The 16,037-nt window shown below is 30.6% G+C and overlaps 3 protein-coding genes across 6 annotated transcripts; 2 read left to right on the top strand and 1 right to left on the bottom strand.

Annotated features, from left to right (window-relative positions):
- Window positions 1-521: 521 nt before the first annotated feature.
- Window positions 522-1,605, bottom strand: LOC122529924 (thioredoxin domain-containing protein 17-like). 2 transcript variants are annotated; one of them, XM_043656463.1, is made up of 4 exons: window positions 1,419-1,605; window positions 1,157-1,316; window positions 849-930; window positions 522-755 (listed from the first exon to the last, which is right to left on the bottom strand). In XM_043656463.1, exons 2-4 carry the CDS (start codon window positions 1,296-1,298, stop codon window positions 599-601), a joined length of 381 nt encoding a protein of 126 aa, XP_043512398.1. In that variant the 5' UTR covers window positions 1,299-1,316; window positions 1,419-1,605; the 3' UTR covers window positions 522-598. The 2 variants fall into 2 exon arrangements, with proteins under 2 accessions (XP_043512398.1, XP_043512399.1); XM_043656464.1 differs by lacking the exon at window positions 1,419-1,605 and having other exon boundaries at window positions 849-927; window positions 1,157-1,412.
- Window positions 1,606-2,156: 551 nt separating this feature from the next.
- LOC122529922 (ribosomal protein S6 kinase beta-1-like) lies at window positions 2,157-7,932 on the top strand. The gene is made up of 12 exons (XM_043656459.1): window positions 2,157-2,423; window positions 2,527-2,567; window positions 2,675-2,849; window positions 3,418-3,501; window positions 3,739-3,872; window positions 3,960-4,022; window positions 4,115-4,243; window positions 4,328-4,418; window positions 4,497-4,613; window positions 4,685-4,924; window positions 5,007-5,158; window positions 5,273-7,932. The coding sequence occupies exons 1-12, from the start codon at window positions 2,337-2,339 to the stop codon at window positions 5,328-5,330; spliced, it is 1,371 nt and encodes a 456-aa protein (XP_043512394.1). The 5' UTR covers window positions 2,157-2,336; the 3' UTR covers window positions 5,331-7,932.
- Window positions 7,933-8,291: 359 nt separating this feature from the next.
- On the top strand, window positions 8,292-16,030 carry LOC122529923 (CBP80/20-dependent translation initiation factor). 3 transcript variants are annotated; one of them, XM_043656460.1, is made up of 11 exons: window positions 8,292-8,968; window positions 9,394-9,587; window positions 9,918-10,028; window positions 12,089-12,218; window positions 12,318-12,417; window positions 12,945-13,179; window positions 13,346-13,577; window positions 13,702-13,820; window positions 14,191-14,331; window positions 14,547-14,675; window positions 15,097-16,030. In XM_043656460.1, the coding sequence occupies exons 3-11, from the start codon at window positions 9,981-9,983 to the stop codon at window positions 15,325-15,327; spliced, it is 1,365 nt and encodes a 454-aa protein (XP_043512395.1). In that variant the 5' UTR covers window positions 8,292-8,968; window positions 9,394-9,587; window positions 9,918-9,980; the 3' UTR covers window positions 15,328-16,030. The 3 variants fall into 3 exon arrangements, with proteins under 3 accessions (XP_043512395.1, XP_043512396.1, XP_043512397.1); XM_043656461.1 differs by having other exon boundaries at window positions 9,856-10,028; XM_043656462.1 differs by lacking the exons at window positions 8,292-8,968; window positions 9,394-9,587; window positions 9,918-10,028 and adding an exon at window positions 11,052-11,295.
- Window positions 16,031-16,037: the final 7 nt, after the last annotated feature.

Here is a 16,037-nt window from a genome sequence, read left to right as displayed (position 1 = left end):
AATCTTCTTTAATTTACGTTGCTACTTAACTACCTTCTGCATCGTTGTCACTTCTCAAACATTGAATAATATATGACTAATATATTATAGAAACAGTACATTCTGTACAGAGCATTTCAAGAAATTGATGCTTTTACTTAATTTTCTCCTTTTTTAATTATATGTATAATTATTATATTATATGTATATTATATTATTAATATGTATAACTGTATAAAAAAGAGAAATTATTTCATACAATTTTTATAAATTTTACAATAACTTATTCAGTTTATAAGTAAAAATTCAGTTTATATCTAAAATAGTTTTATATTATAAAATGTAGTTCTTGTATTGTAATAGTATTATTATAGATATTTGTAACATATATATATTTATGAAAATTATATATCTATTGAAGTGATTTGTATAAAAAAGAAAAGATAGGAATTGCTATAAGAAAATTTGACTATAACATATACCAATAAAATTATAAAGTAATTTTATGTCCAGACTTATAAAAAACAAAGTGAAGTATAAAATTTTGAATACAAAAACAATTTACAAAATTTATTGTTTACTAACAGAAATGTTGATACAGCATATCAAATTAAATTACTTAATCATCTTCATCAGTAAGTAACATTTCAATTAAGTCAATCTTTTGACATTGATCACCTTCCAAACGTTTTTGTGTATTCCATTTTGCTAAAGTTGGAAGAACTCTTAATTTTGTTGTAGAATTTGTCCGAAATGGACAATTTAAGTCCTTCCAACTAAAAGACAAAGATTTCAAAAATTAAATTTTTTGACAAAGGATACACACTAACATAACATACAAATAAATGTTTTTCTATTAAAATACTTACAATGGCCGATCTCCAACTTCAACTTCAACTAAGTGTACTGATTCTGAAGCTGTTTTAAATCCTTCTTCTATGAAAGGTTCCGCTGCAAGAAAAACAGAAGTTTTTCTATACTCAAGATGATTAATTTATTGATAAAAAAAATATTTTTACAAACTATTTCGAAAAAACTATTTTAATTTATTATATAGTTAAAATTAAAATTATGTTAAAATATGTATATAATTCATTCTAAATGACTTTTATGAAAAAGAAATAGTACAATTTTGAGGTTATGTATGAAATAAATGACTACGATCGAATAATTTTACCTTCAACGCAGTCTGGACACCAACTTTTGCCATTAGGAAGCTTTTTACCACTGTAAAGCACGTAAACTGATTCGTTAGGTTTGAAATTTTTCATAAATTTGAAAAAATTCTCGTATCCTTCTATGTGATGACGCGAAACCATCTTCTGTGATTTTTTTTTCTTATAAACGCAACGATATTAAAATTTAATAAATGTATTTTTTATTTTATGATATATTATGGTGCAACGGTTTCTTATTAACTATGAAATGACAATCTGTACCTGAGATATTTTCAGTTGATATTAATCCAATTGATAAGAGGCGATTCTCTTTGATGAATAAAGATAAGAAAGAACGTTTAATATACTGATCAATATACAATTAACCTTAGATCTGAATATTATTCAATTAAAAAATGATTTACAAATATTTTTTATTTATAAGATATTAATTCAACAAATATCTTTCCAATAAATAACAATGTGAGTATCCTATGTATCGTATATATGTATGTACATACATATGCATTATGAAAGTATTCGAATATACCATATTGTAGATATATAAAATATGAAACGCTGTAATAAATTCACATAGTCGAGTGTCATATTATACTGTTAATAAAATTTCAAAATATAAGATATTATTTGTATTTCATATAATACAAATATATATATATATATATATATACATATATATATTCACGAAAGATTTCTTAGGAATAAATTTCTAAGTAGCTGCATTCTACACATATTCATGCAATAAACGTTTGAATCTTATATAAATGTGTATTTATCATACTGATAATACCTAACATCGACAATTTGTGTACATCGTTAACTTTTATGATTAATAGCATAACGATATTTAAATGAACCGCGGTAGAAAATGACTTGGCAATAGCGCGTAGAATTCCATAGTTGTCAATTCCCAGCAAAATTTGAACATGATAGCCTGATTGGTCAAACCGTAACCCTCCCACTCTCATAATATAACGATGACGATTTTTTCAGCCAATCGGAGTATACGTAAGGCGAGGGTGCTTGGTATGCTCTTGGACAGGGCAGCTTGTTCGTGGTAATTCAAGGTTTGGATCGTACTAACAATATTGTTGTACTGTCGTGGCCTGTTGCAAAAGAAGTAATTCACCTTTACAAGTGTCGTGAAACCTCGCTGGATTTGAGTTAGTCGCTCGTAGAATGGCCGCAGTATTTGATATCGAGTTGCACGATGCGGACATAGTAAGCGGGGACGAGTCCGATGATGATGTGATCGAGATTGGCGAGGTAATTCCCCATCTGTACACGAGCACTTCAGATTTTCTTATCGTTATTTTCATTTCACGTTTCGTAACGCTGTTATTTTATATACGTTTTTGTTTTCACATAGGAAGAGTACGATGCCAATCCAAACGTGAATGAGATAACTGAGTAAGTAAGCTTGACCTTTACGTTTGATTGTATGTGCATATTATGTACCTGCGCCTGAAATGTGCCTCGTGACAATTCCTTTTTTTCTTTTTCATATTCCCTGTTAGATCGGAAGGTGTCGAAACGGTGGCTATATCGGAACAGAATGTGAATCGCGGACGGGAAAGAGCTGGCCCGCAGGATTTCAAACTTTGCAAAGTTATCGGAAAGGGTGGTTATGGCAAGGTCTTTCAAGTGCGTAAAATAACGGGTAATGACAGCGGAACGATCTTCGCGATGAAGGTAGGAAAATTTGGATTTGTTTCTTTCCTGTTTATATGCTAGATACTGTATCAATGTCTTGCGATATGTACGAAATAAATATTTTCATTAACATATTGATTTCATTAGACATGAACAAAAATTTTTGTCCACCGTTTTATTTCCAATTATATAATTCTTTTGTTTTCTTTTGTTTTCCGTGAAATTTTTACCTGTACACTTCTTTTATACATGTGTTTATTTAAGATTATTTAATGTACGGATAAATATTTTTGAATTTTTATGAATTTTATTTAAAAAAGAGAAATGTGTAAGCTTATTAAAAATGTTTATACTTAATATAAATAATTGCAGTTTGTAATATTGCATAATAATAATTATTAATTATTGCATAATAATAACAATTGTAATAATTATGCATTTAAATATAAAGTAACAACTTATAATTATTTGTTTTCTCCAAGTTGAAAATACCTATAGTTCACATATATTGATTTTTTTGTTTAATATTATATATATATACACACACACACACACACACATATTACCAAGATTAATTTTATTTTTGCTCCATTTATTTAAAAAATAGGTCTTACGTAAAGCTTCAATTATAAGGAACCAAAAAGATACTGCACATACTAAAGCTGAGAGAAACATTTTAGAAGCTGTAAAGGTATGTCAAGATACATTTAATACGTATGATACATTTGATAAAAAAATTTAGATGATTTTTGTAAATTGCTGTCTGATGCTTTTTATTAGGTTATTTCACATAATAATGTGAAATAAAAATAGCATTTAATCAATATTTATTACATAGTTATTTTCATGGATAAGTAGTAGTTGTATTTTTAATAAAGCATAGCATAGAAAAAAAACATTAAAATATGTTTATGCTTGTATCTGGCAGCATCCTTTCATCGTAGACCTTATGTACGCTTTCCAAACTGGTGGCAAATTGTATCTAATTTTGGAATATATGTGTGGTGGTGAATTATTTAGACACTTGAATGATGAAGGCATTTTTCTTGAAGAAACTGCTTGGTATGTGAAACAGCAACATCCCTCTAATTACACTTTAACTGTAATTTACTTTTGAAGAAAAACTATATACAAATTTCATCTTTATAGCTTCTATCTATCAGAAATAATATTGGCCCTTCAACACCTTCATTTGCAAGGAATTATTTATAGGTATTTTAATCTTTATAATAATAAATAATTGTTAAGTATATTATTTAATATATTATCTTCATGAATTAATTGTTATGTTGACCAATTTTCAGAGATTTAAAACCAGAAAATATCTTGTTAGATGCAGAGGGACATATAAAACTGACTGATTTTGGTTTATGTAAAGAACATATACAAGATGGTACTGTTACACACACATTCTGTGGCACTATAGAGTATATGTAAGAAACTTTTTACAACTATTAATACAAATGGAATTTTGCAATCATGTGATACTAATATTGATATTTGTGTTTTAATAAAAGGGCTCCAGAAATTCTAACAAGAAGTGGACATGGTAAAGCAGTAGACTGGTGGAGTCTTGGAACTTTAATGTACGATATGCTTACAGGTTCAGTAAGTGTCATTAGAGATATTGAAATAAATCAGTGTAGTAAAGTTTTTCATATTTACATTTTTATGTTTAATTTTTAGCCTCCATTTACATCTGATAATAGGAAGAAAACGATTGAAAAAATTTTACGTGGTAAACTAAATCTTCCACAGTATCTAACTTCTGATTCTAGAGATCTCATTCGAAAGTTGTTGAAGGTTAATTTTTTGAATTCTAAAAATTGTTGTTGTAAATTATGTAATGAAACAATATAATTCTCTATTTATAGAGACAAGTACCACAAAGATTAGGATCTGGTCCATCTGATGCAGAACAAATAAAAAATCACCCTTTTTTTATGCATATCAATTGGAATGATGTAATTTCTCGAAAATTAGTACCGCCTTTTCGACCAACATTGGCAAGTGAGGATGATGTGTCACAGTTTGATAAAAAATTTACAACTTCTGCACCAATTGATTCTCCCGCGGAATATACATTAAGTGAATCTGCAAATAGAGTATTTCAAGTGCGGTTTTTGAAATATTTTTCATATTATTTATTTCTTGCGTATATTTTATCATTAAGCAATGAATTTTTATTATTTTCAGGGTTTCACTTATGTGGCACCTAGTATACTAGAGGATATGTATTCACAACCACGAGTAATAAATGCTAAAAGTCCACGTAGAGGCAATATGCGTGGTTTTTCCCCTCGAGGAACACATTTTCATATACACAATAATCATGTACAAAGTCATAGGTAAGCATTTGCATTATTATCATACGATAGTATACAAGTATGTTGTAATGTATTCAATTAAAAATATTTGTTCATGTATTACGATTCGATAACCGTGATTGTGACAATTTGCAGACATAATGGAGTTGGACATAGCAACATGGAAGATACAGAAATGATTGAAATAGGCTAACTGCCACTTTTTTTATAGTGAAAAATGCTTAGCATTTCGGCCTAACTGTTGAGTATCCATGACCGATCCTTGTGTCTCAGGGAGGGATTTTATAAAATATAGATGGAGTAGCAAAAGGATAGGTCTAATATCCAGTGTTTCATTGGATATTCAGCAGTTAAATTTAGCTAATTTTTTTTTTTTTAATCAAATCTAATTATAATAAAGGTACTAATTAAGATTGTGCTTTAATAGCAGCGATGTAGCAGTTATTTGGTAGCATGTAATAAAATATATATATAAACTTTTCTTAATTATTTTAAGTTTCGAAACCTAAAATGATTAAAAAAAGTTTTATTTACTTATTTTGTCGTTGCTAACTGTATACTGAATATTATAACAAAATGCATTTTTCGCATACATTATAGTCAAAATACTGCATACGTTTCATTAATCCGTTAATACGTAATCACTTATTGTGTTTTTTGTACATACAATCAGCAGGTTGGTTGGATATTCATATATAGATATATATATAGAATACATGTATAGAAAGAAAGAGAAAGAGATACATACAAACGTCATTTATGTGAGTGCGACAGACTGAAAAAATTCCAGCACTTTTAGAAGTTCATAAATTATACTGTTAATACACAAGTTTGAGGTTCAACCATCCTGTAATACTTGTAAATTTAAAAGTTCGTACATGGCACGTGTACGCATACTTAAATGTAATTAATTCAAGAAAAAAAATATATATAGAAGAAAGAACAGATAAAAGACAGATAGACTTAAATAACGAAGACTCATGATTCACAGCTGCCACAACCGCTCCGCCGCTCAAAATTCCATATCCGATTGTTCATTTACATAAATATTTTCAGCAGTAATAACGTTTCCATGGCAATAATGTAAACAATAACGTATTTGCACAGTAGTGATAGAAAAGAATGTTTACATAACACTGCAACGGAATTGTATTTTTACAATTAAAAGTTCCTAAAGAAATGTGAGTTGAAAACAGTGCAATTTGTATTCAAACTTTAAACATATAAATATTATTTGTAGAAGTTCTTGTTAATTTAGATATTTGAATGCCTTAGAGGAAACAAAGGGGAAAGAAAATTTTTGTTGTAATTTTATGTATTAATGAAAACAAATAACATAAAAGCAAGTTACCATGGTAACAATGTTACTGCGAAATGTTAACTTTCCGCTACTACCAAAAACATATTTTTCGTATTTAATGCTCATGTATGCTGTTTAGTCTGACATTGTATGGCAATTTATTTAAGTATCTATTTGTTACATGAATATTTATATATTATCGAAAGTTAATATATTGGTTTTTATGTATACACGATACATGATAGTAAGGATTTAAAAAAAAAATAGTGTAAAGAATAAGTGTTTAGGGTGACTTGTTGGCCGTTCACCGAGAAATTCAAACTACCCAAGTGTTCACAGGCCATACTAGCTGGCATTACAATTTTATCTATATTTACTACAGGAAATATACACACATGGTCGAAATGTCAGAAAATTCCCATTGTGAATTCGATATTACATTTCGACTATGCATACACAAAAACAAACGCATATAAATATATTATATATATAAATATATATAGATATACACGGTATATATATATATATGATTATATTATTCGCAATTGTATTACAAAGAAAGCGTATTCGAAGAGAATAATTTATAAGCCACTTTTTCTGTATTCAATGTATTTTCGATGTTGAAACGAGAATCTGTCTACAGAGTTGCTCGAACGCTGATCATCATCTTTAATACTTATAGATTTTTCTGTACCATAAAATATCAGAATATATGTAAACGATGTTGATGTTTTGTTACATCGTTCTGTCGTGAGGGATTTAATTGATACATATAAAAAACCACAATGACGTCAGTAATTGTCGACGTATTGTCATATCTATATAACGTACTATAATTTTTTATGCGTTTTTTGATAACAAAGAACATTATAAGATCAAGATCATTTTGGAATATATTAAGGAATTTTACAAAAAAAAGAAAATTAAACAAAATGATAATACATTTCATTATTCATATAAAATAAGAAACTTTGTAGGTAGATTCTATAAAATGTGCTTTGCAACAGCCGATTTTGGTGCTCGATACTCATTAATTTGATTGAAAATCTAAGCGGCCTGAATACCGTAATTAATTTTTATATCTTAAATGGTACGGTTTACTGCAGCACAGTAGTGCTCTATTTAAATCTTGTACATTACGTTTTTTCGTAGCCACTGTAAACGATTACGAAAACGAATTTAGCAAAAATTTAAGATTTATTTTCATAATATTGTTTTCAATGTAACAATAATAGTAATAACGTGTAATAAGCGTGTTATGGTTACCTACGAGGCACAAGATAATATTAGTTAAGCGCTTAAAAAGGAATAAGAATAAAGAAAAAAAGGGGGATATCAAATGATGTGTAAACGAAACACTAGCCATTGGCCAGATAAAGTGATAAATGGTTTAATGCTTCCAATTAAAAGAAATATAGATTCTTCAATTGACTTATTGCTACCATGGTTTGTAATCCTCTAGATTATATTTACAAATAAATATAATGATTTGTGACATACTTCTGTCATGTACATTTATCTATTTCTATTCTTGATAGAAAATAGGATTTTAATATTTGGAAATTTTAAATGTTTCATAATTATGTAATAATTAATTTTATTATAATTATTGCTAGCACATAAGAAGTTATGATGCAAATTAAATCAATTTTTTTGAAACCAACATGCAAACGTACGGCTATTCTATTGTGTTTATGACTCTTTTAAATTCCTCAAAGTTTCATATCTTACATACTTCAATTTTTAAATTATAAGTCAGATTAACAATCTTTCAACTTATATTTTAATGAATACGTATTACTACTGTCTTTAATTCATGATTTTAATTTATAACCTTCTGATCCCATAAGAAGATAGTGATTATTAATTTGCTAATAAGAAGTATTAACTGCGATCAGTTGATTTTGTCCGAGACCTTTAGACTACGCACGACGTGTGTCATACTTATGCGTATTGCATATAGGTAGTATGCAACGAGAATGGAGAACTAGCGTCATTTGCGTGGGTGTGACTGCGTGGTTGAAGATTCACGGACGGCCTCATGGATCGCAGATGATCCAGCTCAATCGTCGTAACATGTGCACGCGTAAATGGTATTGCCTCGAAACGCTTGTCCTGTTCTTGGCGAACCATGACGATTCGAAAGGTGTGAATACGCGACAAATAAACGCGCGTTGAAGATCGATGGTGTACGTACACCGTAATTCCAGCCATCGAACGTATTCACATCGATGTTGATCTCGAGAATCGATCAATAAAAAAAAGTCGCGTCTCAGTGATTTCGATGAAACGTTCAGGGTATCATTAAAACGTAATTATTAAATCCGTAATTGGTAACTCGAAGTAATTCACGACCTTAAATGAAAGTAAAACACGATTTTTAGATTCCAAATTGAACAAAGTCAAACTGTGAAAACATATACCTATAAATATATACATGAATCTAGTGTACAAAGTGTTAAATAAAAAAAAAGTTTTCATTTAGTGTGTTATATGAAGCGTCTCTCCGAGTTAACATCTACTACCTGGAGGTTTGTATTTTCTTTGTACATTAAAAACTGACTTGAATTACGGCACAAATGAAAAGAAGTTGAAATCAGCTTATTGCGCAGAAGCTCGACTGAGAAGAAAAAAAAGAGTATTTTTTGACGAATGAAAAATAATGCTTTTATACATATTATATACAAGTTTAGAACATATACTATATCAACACTAAAATATTTGATACCGTCCTTTCTTTTGCATTTTGTATTTATCGTCTGTTATAACCTATCTTATCTGTTATAACCTATCATTGTTTCGTTACACGTACATTGTATTATAACTGTAGCACATAAAATTCGAAACTTGGATTGGTTGTTTTAATTACGTCATAAATAAATATAAAAATCGTGCCCAGGGTGATGATACAATTGCAAAGAAACAACGATGATTCATCACGATAATTTGAATACAGGTTCGCGGTCTCGAATCGGTTGATCGAGTGCCAACATCGAGAATGACGTCAGCGTCGCGGCTCACTTCCGGTCCTTCGCGCCGGTAAAACGAAATTCTAACCGAAAACGAACGATCTCGAAACTTTTCAACGAATTCTCCGATATTCCGAAGTTATTTCTTGCAAATTTGGCATTGCGATGTGTTACAAGACAGGTTAGTAAAACGCTTAGATTTATTTTATCCATTTTTATTGAATATACGATCGGTGGTAAATCGTATGTCACCGTTGAAAGTGTAACGTATCTTGAATAGTCGATTTTGAAAATTTTGAAATTTTCACACGTAGTTAATTTTATTGATTCACGTAGATCGTAATTTTAGGTTTTTATTACTAAAGTTAGATTTTTATTATAAAATTCGTGTTTATCGTTTTATTATTTTATATTTATTATTTTTCTCCTTTTTTTGAAATTTTTGACAGTATCATAGAGATTGAGTGTAACGGAACGTGTATAATGACAAAGCATTCTTTCAAACGTATAGTGTAATTGGTGCAGAAGCTCGTTGCTCTCTTCAACCGTTATAATCAAATAATTGCTGTCGAAGATGGTACGCGTTGCACGCTTGTCTCACGCGAAAGAAGAAGCGACAAAGGTAAGTTAATTAATGAGAATAGGACCAAGACTGAAGATTCGTGGACAATATGAAACGAAGGACAGCCAGTGTATTCGTTGTTTATCTAAGAATGGTGAATACATTTGCAGGACTAACTGCTGTTAGTCATAGATATTTCAGATGCAAACGGAAATAGAACCGATGCCAAAATGTGTCACGTTTTCAATTCCACTTTTACTTGAAATTAATTCAATTTGGATTAATTCTCGGTTACAAAATTTGTTTATTGTAATATCGATTTTATCGTATATTGTAAGCATCAGAAAAGAATAAAAAAGACAAAAAGCAATGCGTTGCTATTAAAAGATTGGAAATATTGATTAAATTGAAAAGAAGAATGTATATTAGAGGAAGATGTCACATCTTCAACATTCTCTCAAAACAACAAACAACTAAATTTTTCATGTGGATAAAACATTTACATAAACGAAAACGTAAATGAGATATTAAACACAGCAGACTTCAATAAAAATTAATATATAATGTAAAAGTCTAACGAATCTAAAATCTAGATAGATGATGTCTAGATAACTGATATTTTATTGTATTCGACGAACTAAGCAACATTAAACACAGTAAGTTTGAACTTTTTCCAATATGCACATAAAATTATAAAGTTCAATAAATGGGAAATCCAAATAAATTCCCAGACAACCGATCTTTGTTTTCATTAATCTGCACTCATATTCTTCAGAACGATTTCCACCGCTTTCTATTTCAAAAAGATGGAAGAACACTCGGTAAGAATCCGTGGTATCACCGGGGAGAACCGTGAACGTATCCGCGTTCAACAATTTTCGGATCCACCCTAAAAGTGTGTTTTGTCGACACGAAGCCTAGGATGACTCTCGTCGGATATTTCAGTCCACTGTTAGCGCGGTACAGCACGCATTAATACGTATGTGAGCTGGTATTGTGTGGCTGTATATTCGTTGGTTCGTTTTGCTCGCTCGCTCGTGGCCGTGCCGTCTATTATTAGTCGACAGTCATCAGAGTCGACTGTATCAACGCGCGACCGAGCGACAACGTGGAAAAAGCTGGAAGAAAAATCGACGAGAAAACGTATGAAAACCGCGTGATTTTTCGTATGTCACGTGCCGATTGATAGACGGCCAGTAGTTACTGCTTGTGTTGCCGCCGGTTCGCAAGTTCCCGTTATCACTGCCACCCTACCGCGACCAGGATTTCCATCCGACGCTCTCTCGACGTCCTTGGAAACGATGATGATTCTCACACGCTTTTCACTGTGAGTCTCCCTTGTTTGTTTCGGTATTGCGTCTTTTCGTCCACCGAAACGACACCGTACGATCTGGTATTTTCTCACCAGCACGTTTTACTTTTTTCTAGTCGTACACGTTTTTAGAAATAGATGATATATTAAAGCATTTTAAGGAATTATTTAACTTCCGAGGAAAATCTATATTTTTCTGCTTCCGATTTTATTACAATTATTTACTTGGGAATTGCAAAAACAAGATGAATAGATTGTCGCAAAAAGATTTTGTGAAATAATTCTTCTTTAAATTTGAGAAGTTTTATAGAAGTTTTATAAAAGTTTAATATTGATTTTTAGTGCACACGTTTTAGAAAATAGGAAGAATTCGTGAAGAATTTTTAGAGATCATTTAATTTTCTAAAGGAAATCATATATCTTTGCTTGCAATTTTATTATAATTATTTACACAGAAAAATTATCCATATAAAATAAAATAGATAAGGTAATAAATATAGTGTATAAAAATTTAATAGAATCTTACTGAGTATATTTTGTAATTGATTTATTTATTACAAATTACGGATTTTTGTGTGAAATATTGCTTGAATGAATTGTTTACAGTTTAAAAAGACTGTAGTTTACTTGCCTCTAATTTAATTTTCATAGAAAGTATACAATATAGCAATGCATATATATGATAGTTTCGTTAGATTTTTAGGAAAATTTTAATGTAAAGTGGCTGTCCTTCTATCATTAGTGAAATTAACTTAGAACATTATATACAGTTGTATATAAACAATTAATTTGTTGTATAATTTTGCAGATGAGGGATGCGATTCCACAGAAAGGAAATAATAATAATAATAATAATAACAATAGCAGCAACAATAACAACAACAATAACGTAACCACGTTAAAAAGTAAACCTTCTTTGGAAATTTATCGACCTCCAGGTTTATAGTTCATTGTTTCTGTTTTATTATATTGTCTTTCAAATTTGATTTTATTTTTAAGATAATGAAACAATTCTTCTAAAAAATGATATTTTTTAGGAGGAAGAACGGAAGGTACCACGGCAAACATAACTAATCCACGATTAAACGTACATGCCAAGGAGTTCACTATGAAGCAGAACGATTCGCATCCTTCTAAGTGAGTATAAACTACTTATGGAATAGTTGAGACTAGGTCGACACGACGTATCAAGAATGCTTCGAAGAATGCCTAGGAAGCTAACACAAAACTTTTGTAAGTGAAATTATTATCGGAAAAATTTTCAGAAAGTAAAGAGATTAATTAGAAATCAATTTTATCCCGTTGCAAAGGAATAATAAATTATCACGTTATTCTTAGACATTTTGTTTAAAAGGTGAGAGAGGAATATATAGATGTTCTAAACATAACACCTTTTTAACGGAGAAGTAAAAGGAATTGAAAGTAATTTCGAAATCAAATTCATTTTTCGAAGCGTCTTGCACAACTATAGATTAAAATTCTGATCAGCGTTCAAAGTGAAATATTGGATGTAGGATTATGTCAATTATGTTGCAATAGAGTTTTGATAATAAGTGTTTGATAAAAAGACGAGAGTTGGATAAATGCTCGATAAAAACGACGGTAGCTCAGTTCAATGTTCTGCTTCTTATTTAAGTAATCGGCATTTAATGATCTTGATTCAGGTCTCGGACGAATGCTTCAGAGCGGTCCCCGTATTATTTGCAACACAGTAAGTCGAGTGGCAACGTACATCGGTATCTTTATGCCCAGCAGCAACAACAGATACAAAATACCCTTCAGCAACAACATCAAATGTCTCGTCACTCTCACAATCAAAGTGGTCACCATTCGACAGGATCTGCATTACGACAATCACATCCGCTCGATACTTCAGCGTCAAGTGGAAATATATTACATGTAATTGTCTGTTTATAAAATTATGTTAATTACTTGTCGATAGGAAAAGATGTGTACGGAACGCGTTCCTCTGGCTTTGGTTTACAACCGGCGCCAATAAATGTACAAAAGTAATGCGAGGGATGCGTCCGTATATCGCGCATATTAAATACCTTTTGTAAAACAGTGCTCCGGTAGAGTTCACTTCAATATGGACCAAAACGACGTCAAAGCAAACGCGGTGAAACCTGCTAGGCTCACAAAGTCGTTATCCTTTGTCTCCACTTATGGATTGAAGCGATCGAAAAGCTTGAACGCAGCCGACGTGATGGCTCCGAAGACAGTAAATATTTCAGATGCTTCTGAATTGGGCAAATTTCCAGCTGTGATTGAAGACACGCTTTCGAGAGCTATAGAAGGTAATAATAATTATTAAAAAAAAAACAATTTTATATTTTAAGAAATAAAAAAAATGTAGATTAATCTAACTAAATTTAATCAATTATGAATTAGTAATTAATCGTAACGCTCGTATTAATTTAGATCCGAACCTATTAAATGCTCGAGCCTTAATGGAACTCGTGCGACACATTTTGGAGAGGGTCGTCGAGAATAGAAAGTATGCTGAGCCAGCAGCGAAAATTTGCATCACTATTATAGAGGTAATTATATGTTGAATTATAATTTAACATTAAAATGCACAAAATAGCATTCATGTAAATGCTAATATTTTTTCTAAATTAATATCATTATGTTGTGGTAAAAGTTCTATTCGCAAAATTGTCATAAATATTCGAAGAAATATACTTAAAATGTATGAACAAAACATAATTTCAGGTAGATTGTTAGAAATACTTGTAATTATTTCTACAGACAAGTTTTACTATACTTTACAAATTATTAGATTGTAAAAATAACTAATTTTAATTCATTAAAACAAATTTCAATGTCATGAGAAAATATTTTTTATAATATATAACATATTTTTTATTTTATTTTTTATTTATATAATATTTCTTTATATTAATGCAGAAAGAAACAAAAGAAACTTTCTTGGAATCTTTATTAAACATCTGTCAACAATGGTATCAAGATCGAGTCATGAAGCTCTACGATGGATCCAACTATCGTTACTCCGCCTTCATGACGTTCATGAACGAAATGTATTGTCAGGTAAAACTAATTCTTTTTATCTCGTAAAATAATCTGTAATGAATATTTGATTTGTGAAAGCCTGTGAATGATCATGCTTGAACGATTTTTAAGTGATCTTTAAGTAATCGATCATACTGCAATATTATTTGTGTTAAAGCAATTTATTTTTTGTTGTATCAGAATGATTGACGTACAAGATATTTATCTATTCATTTGCATGATTTCGGTTACAGTTAAAACGGAGACAACTTCAGTTGAAGACACAACAGGAGGGCGTTCCTCCTGGACGTGTTCTTCTCACGCTGCTTTGGAAGTGTTGCCAAGATTGCTTACAGCCTCCGATTGTAAATTCTTTGACTGATGTAAGTTCAACACAACATATTAAGTTGCCTTTTTGCATGAAACTTTAACTTCACGTAGTTTTATTTAAAACGTCGTAAATTCACTCAGAATGATTTACACATGTAATACAATGTACTTCCTCAACAACTAACTACAGAGTTAGTCATAATTCTAGATGTATGAAAATTATTAGATCTACAATTAAAAAATTCCTGAAATGGAATCATTACAGTTTCCTTTAAAGTTAAATTGCGACTTCTTTTAAAGTTACTTTTGCATTCTTACAGTCTACGTAATGAAATATTTTCTATATTCTATTTTTTACAAGTCAAGAATTCTAAATATATTCTATTTTTATCAAGTTAACAATATGTTTTAGTTATATTAACATAGGTATTTTAAGTAAAATGTTAAAAAAGTAATTTTTTTTTTATGTTAAAGCCTGACTCCCTGTTCTTCATCTTAACCTGCATTGGCAAAGACCTGGACACTGAATTACCAGCCCAGTTACAACAATTGCTTAAAACCTTAAGAGACGCTTTCCTCGGGGGAGGAAGGATACTACCTTCAGTCCGGAAAACTCTTTTACAATTGATTGAACTTCACGCGGCGCATTGGCAACTCCCAGCACCAGCAGTCGTTTATTATTATCCTGGATCGACTTCGAAATGATATTTCCACTGTCTGGATCTTTCTGTCAATTCGTCGGCTTTTTGTCTGGATACGCGTAGATTTGTAACATGCGTATGAGCTCGTTGACAAAATTATTTGAACACACGCAAACTACATCGACCGTGCGAAAACGATTGCTGTCTGTGAGAGAAAGAGAATGCAGGGAGTAGAGAAGGCAGTGTGGATTTTAAACGTTTGACTATCATGATTTGACATTAATTTCTATTGGAAATGCTATAGATTTTGAATGTTGATTGTATGTCTTTTTTTTTTTTTCTTTTTTTTTAACAGTTATATCGCTTAAAATAATTAGAGGATCTTAACGATTAACACGGAAGAATATTGAAGTGCTACAATATTATTTAATATTGTAGATTCCTTTTCGATACCTAGCTTGTATAGTAACTCATGCAACGTTAAACAATCCTCTAATAATTTTAAGTACCTCTAATCAACCATTTGTGTTGGAACAACGCATTATGCACATTGATACTTAATTTCAAATGCGAAAAGCATACGCGTAGCATTTTATTTGATCTACTTGTATTCTAAAATTGGAAATCATAGCGGAAATCATAGGAATACCAATCGATTATATTTTATATCATGTACATCTCGGGCATTGGCTGTTCGCATTCGAACATTTTGTACAACTCGCAGTGATTTACGAAAGAACGATCTTAGGTATTAACTCGGATACTGTTGATTAA

This window comes from Frieseomelitta varia, unplaced genomic scaffold (genome assembly GCF_011392965.1).
Source record: "Frieseomelitta varia isolate USP_RPSP 00005682 unplaced genomic scaffold, Fvar_1.2 scaffold_315, whole genome shotgun sequence".
In the NCBI taxonomy this organism is placed as follows: domain Eukaryota; kingdom Metazoa; phylum Arthropoda; class Insecta; order Hymenoptera; family Apidae; genus Frieseomelitta; species Frieseomelitta varia.
This window is presented reverse-complemented; position numbering and strand designations above follow the sequence as displayed.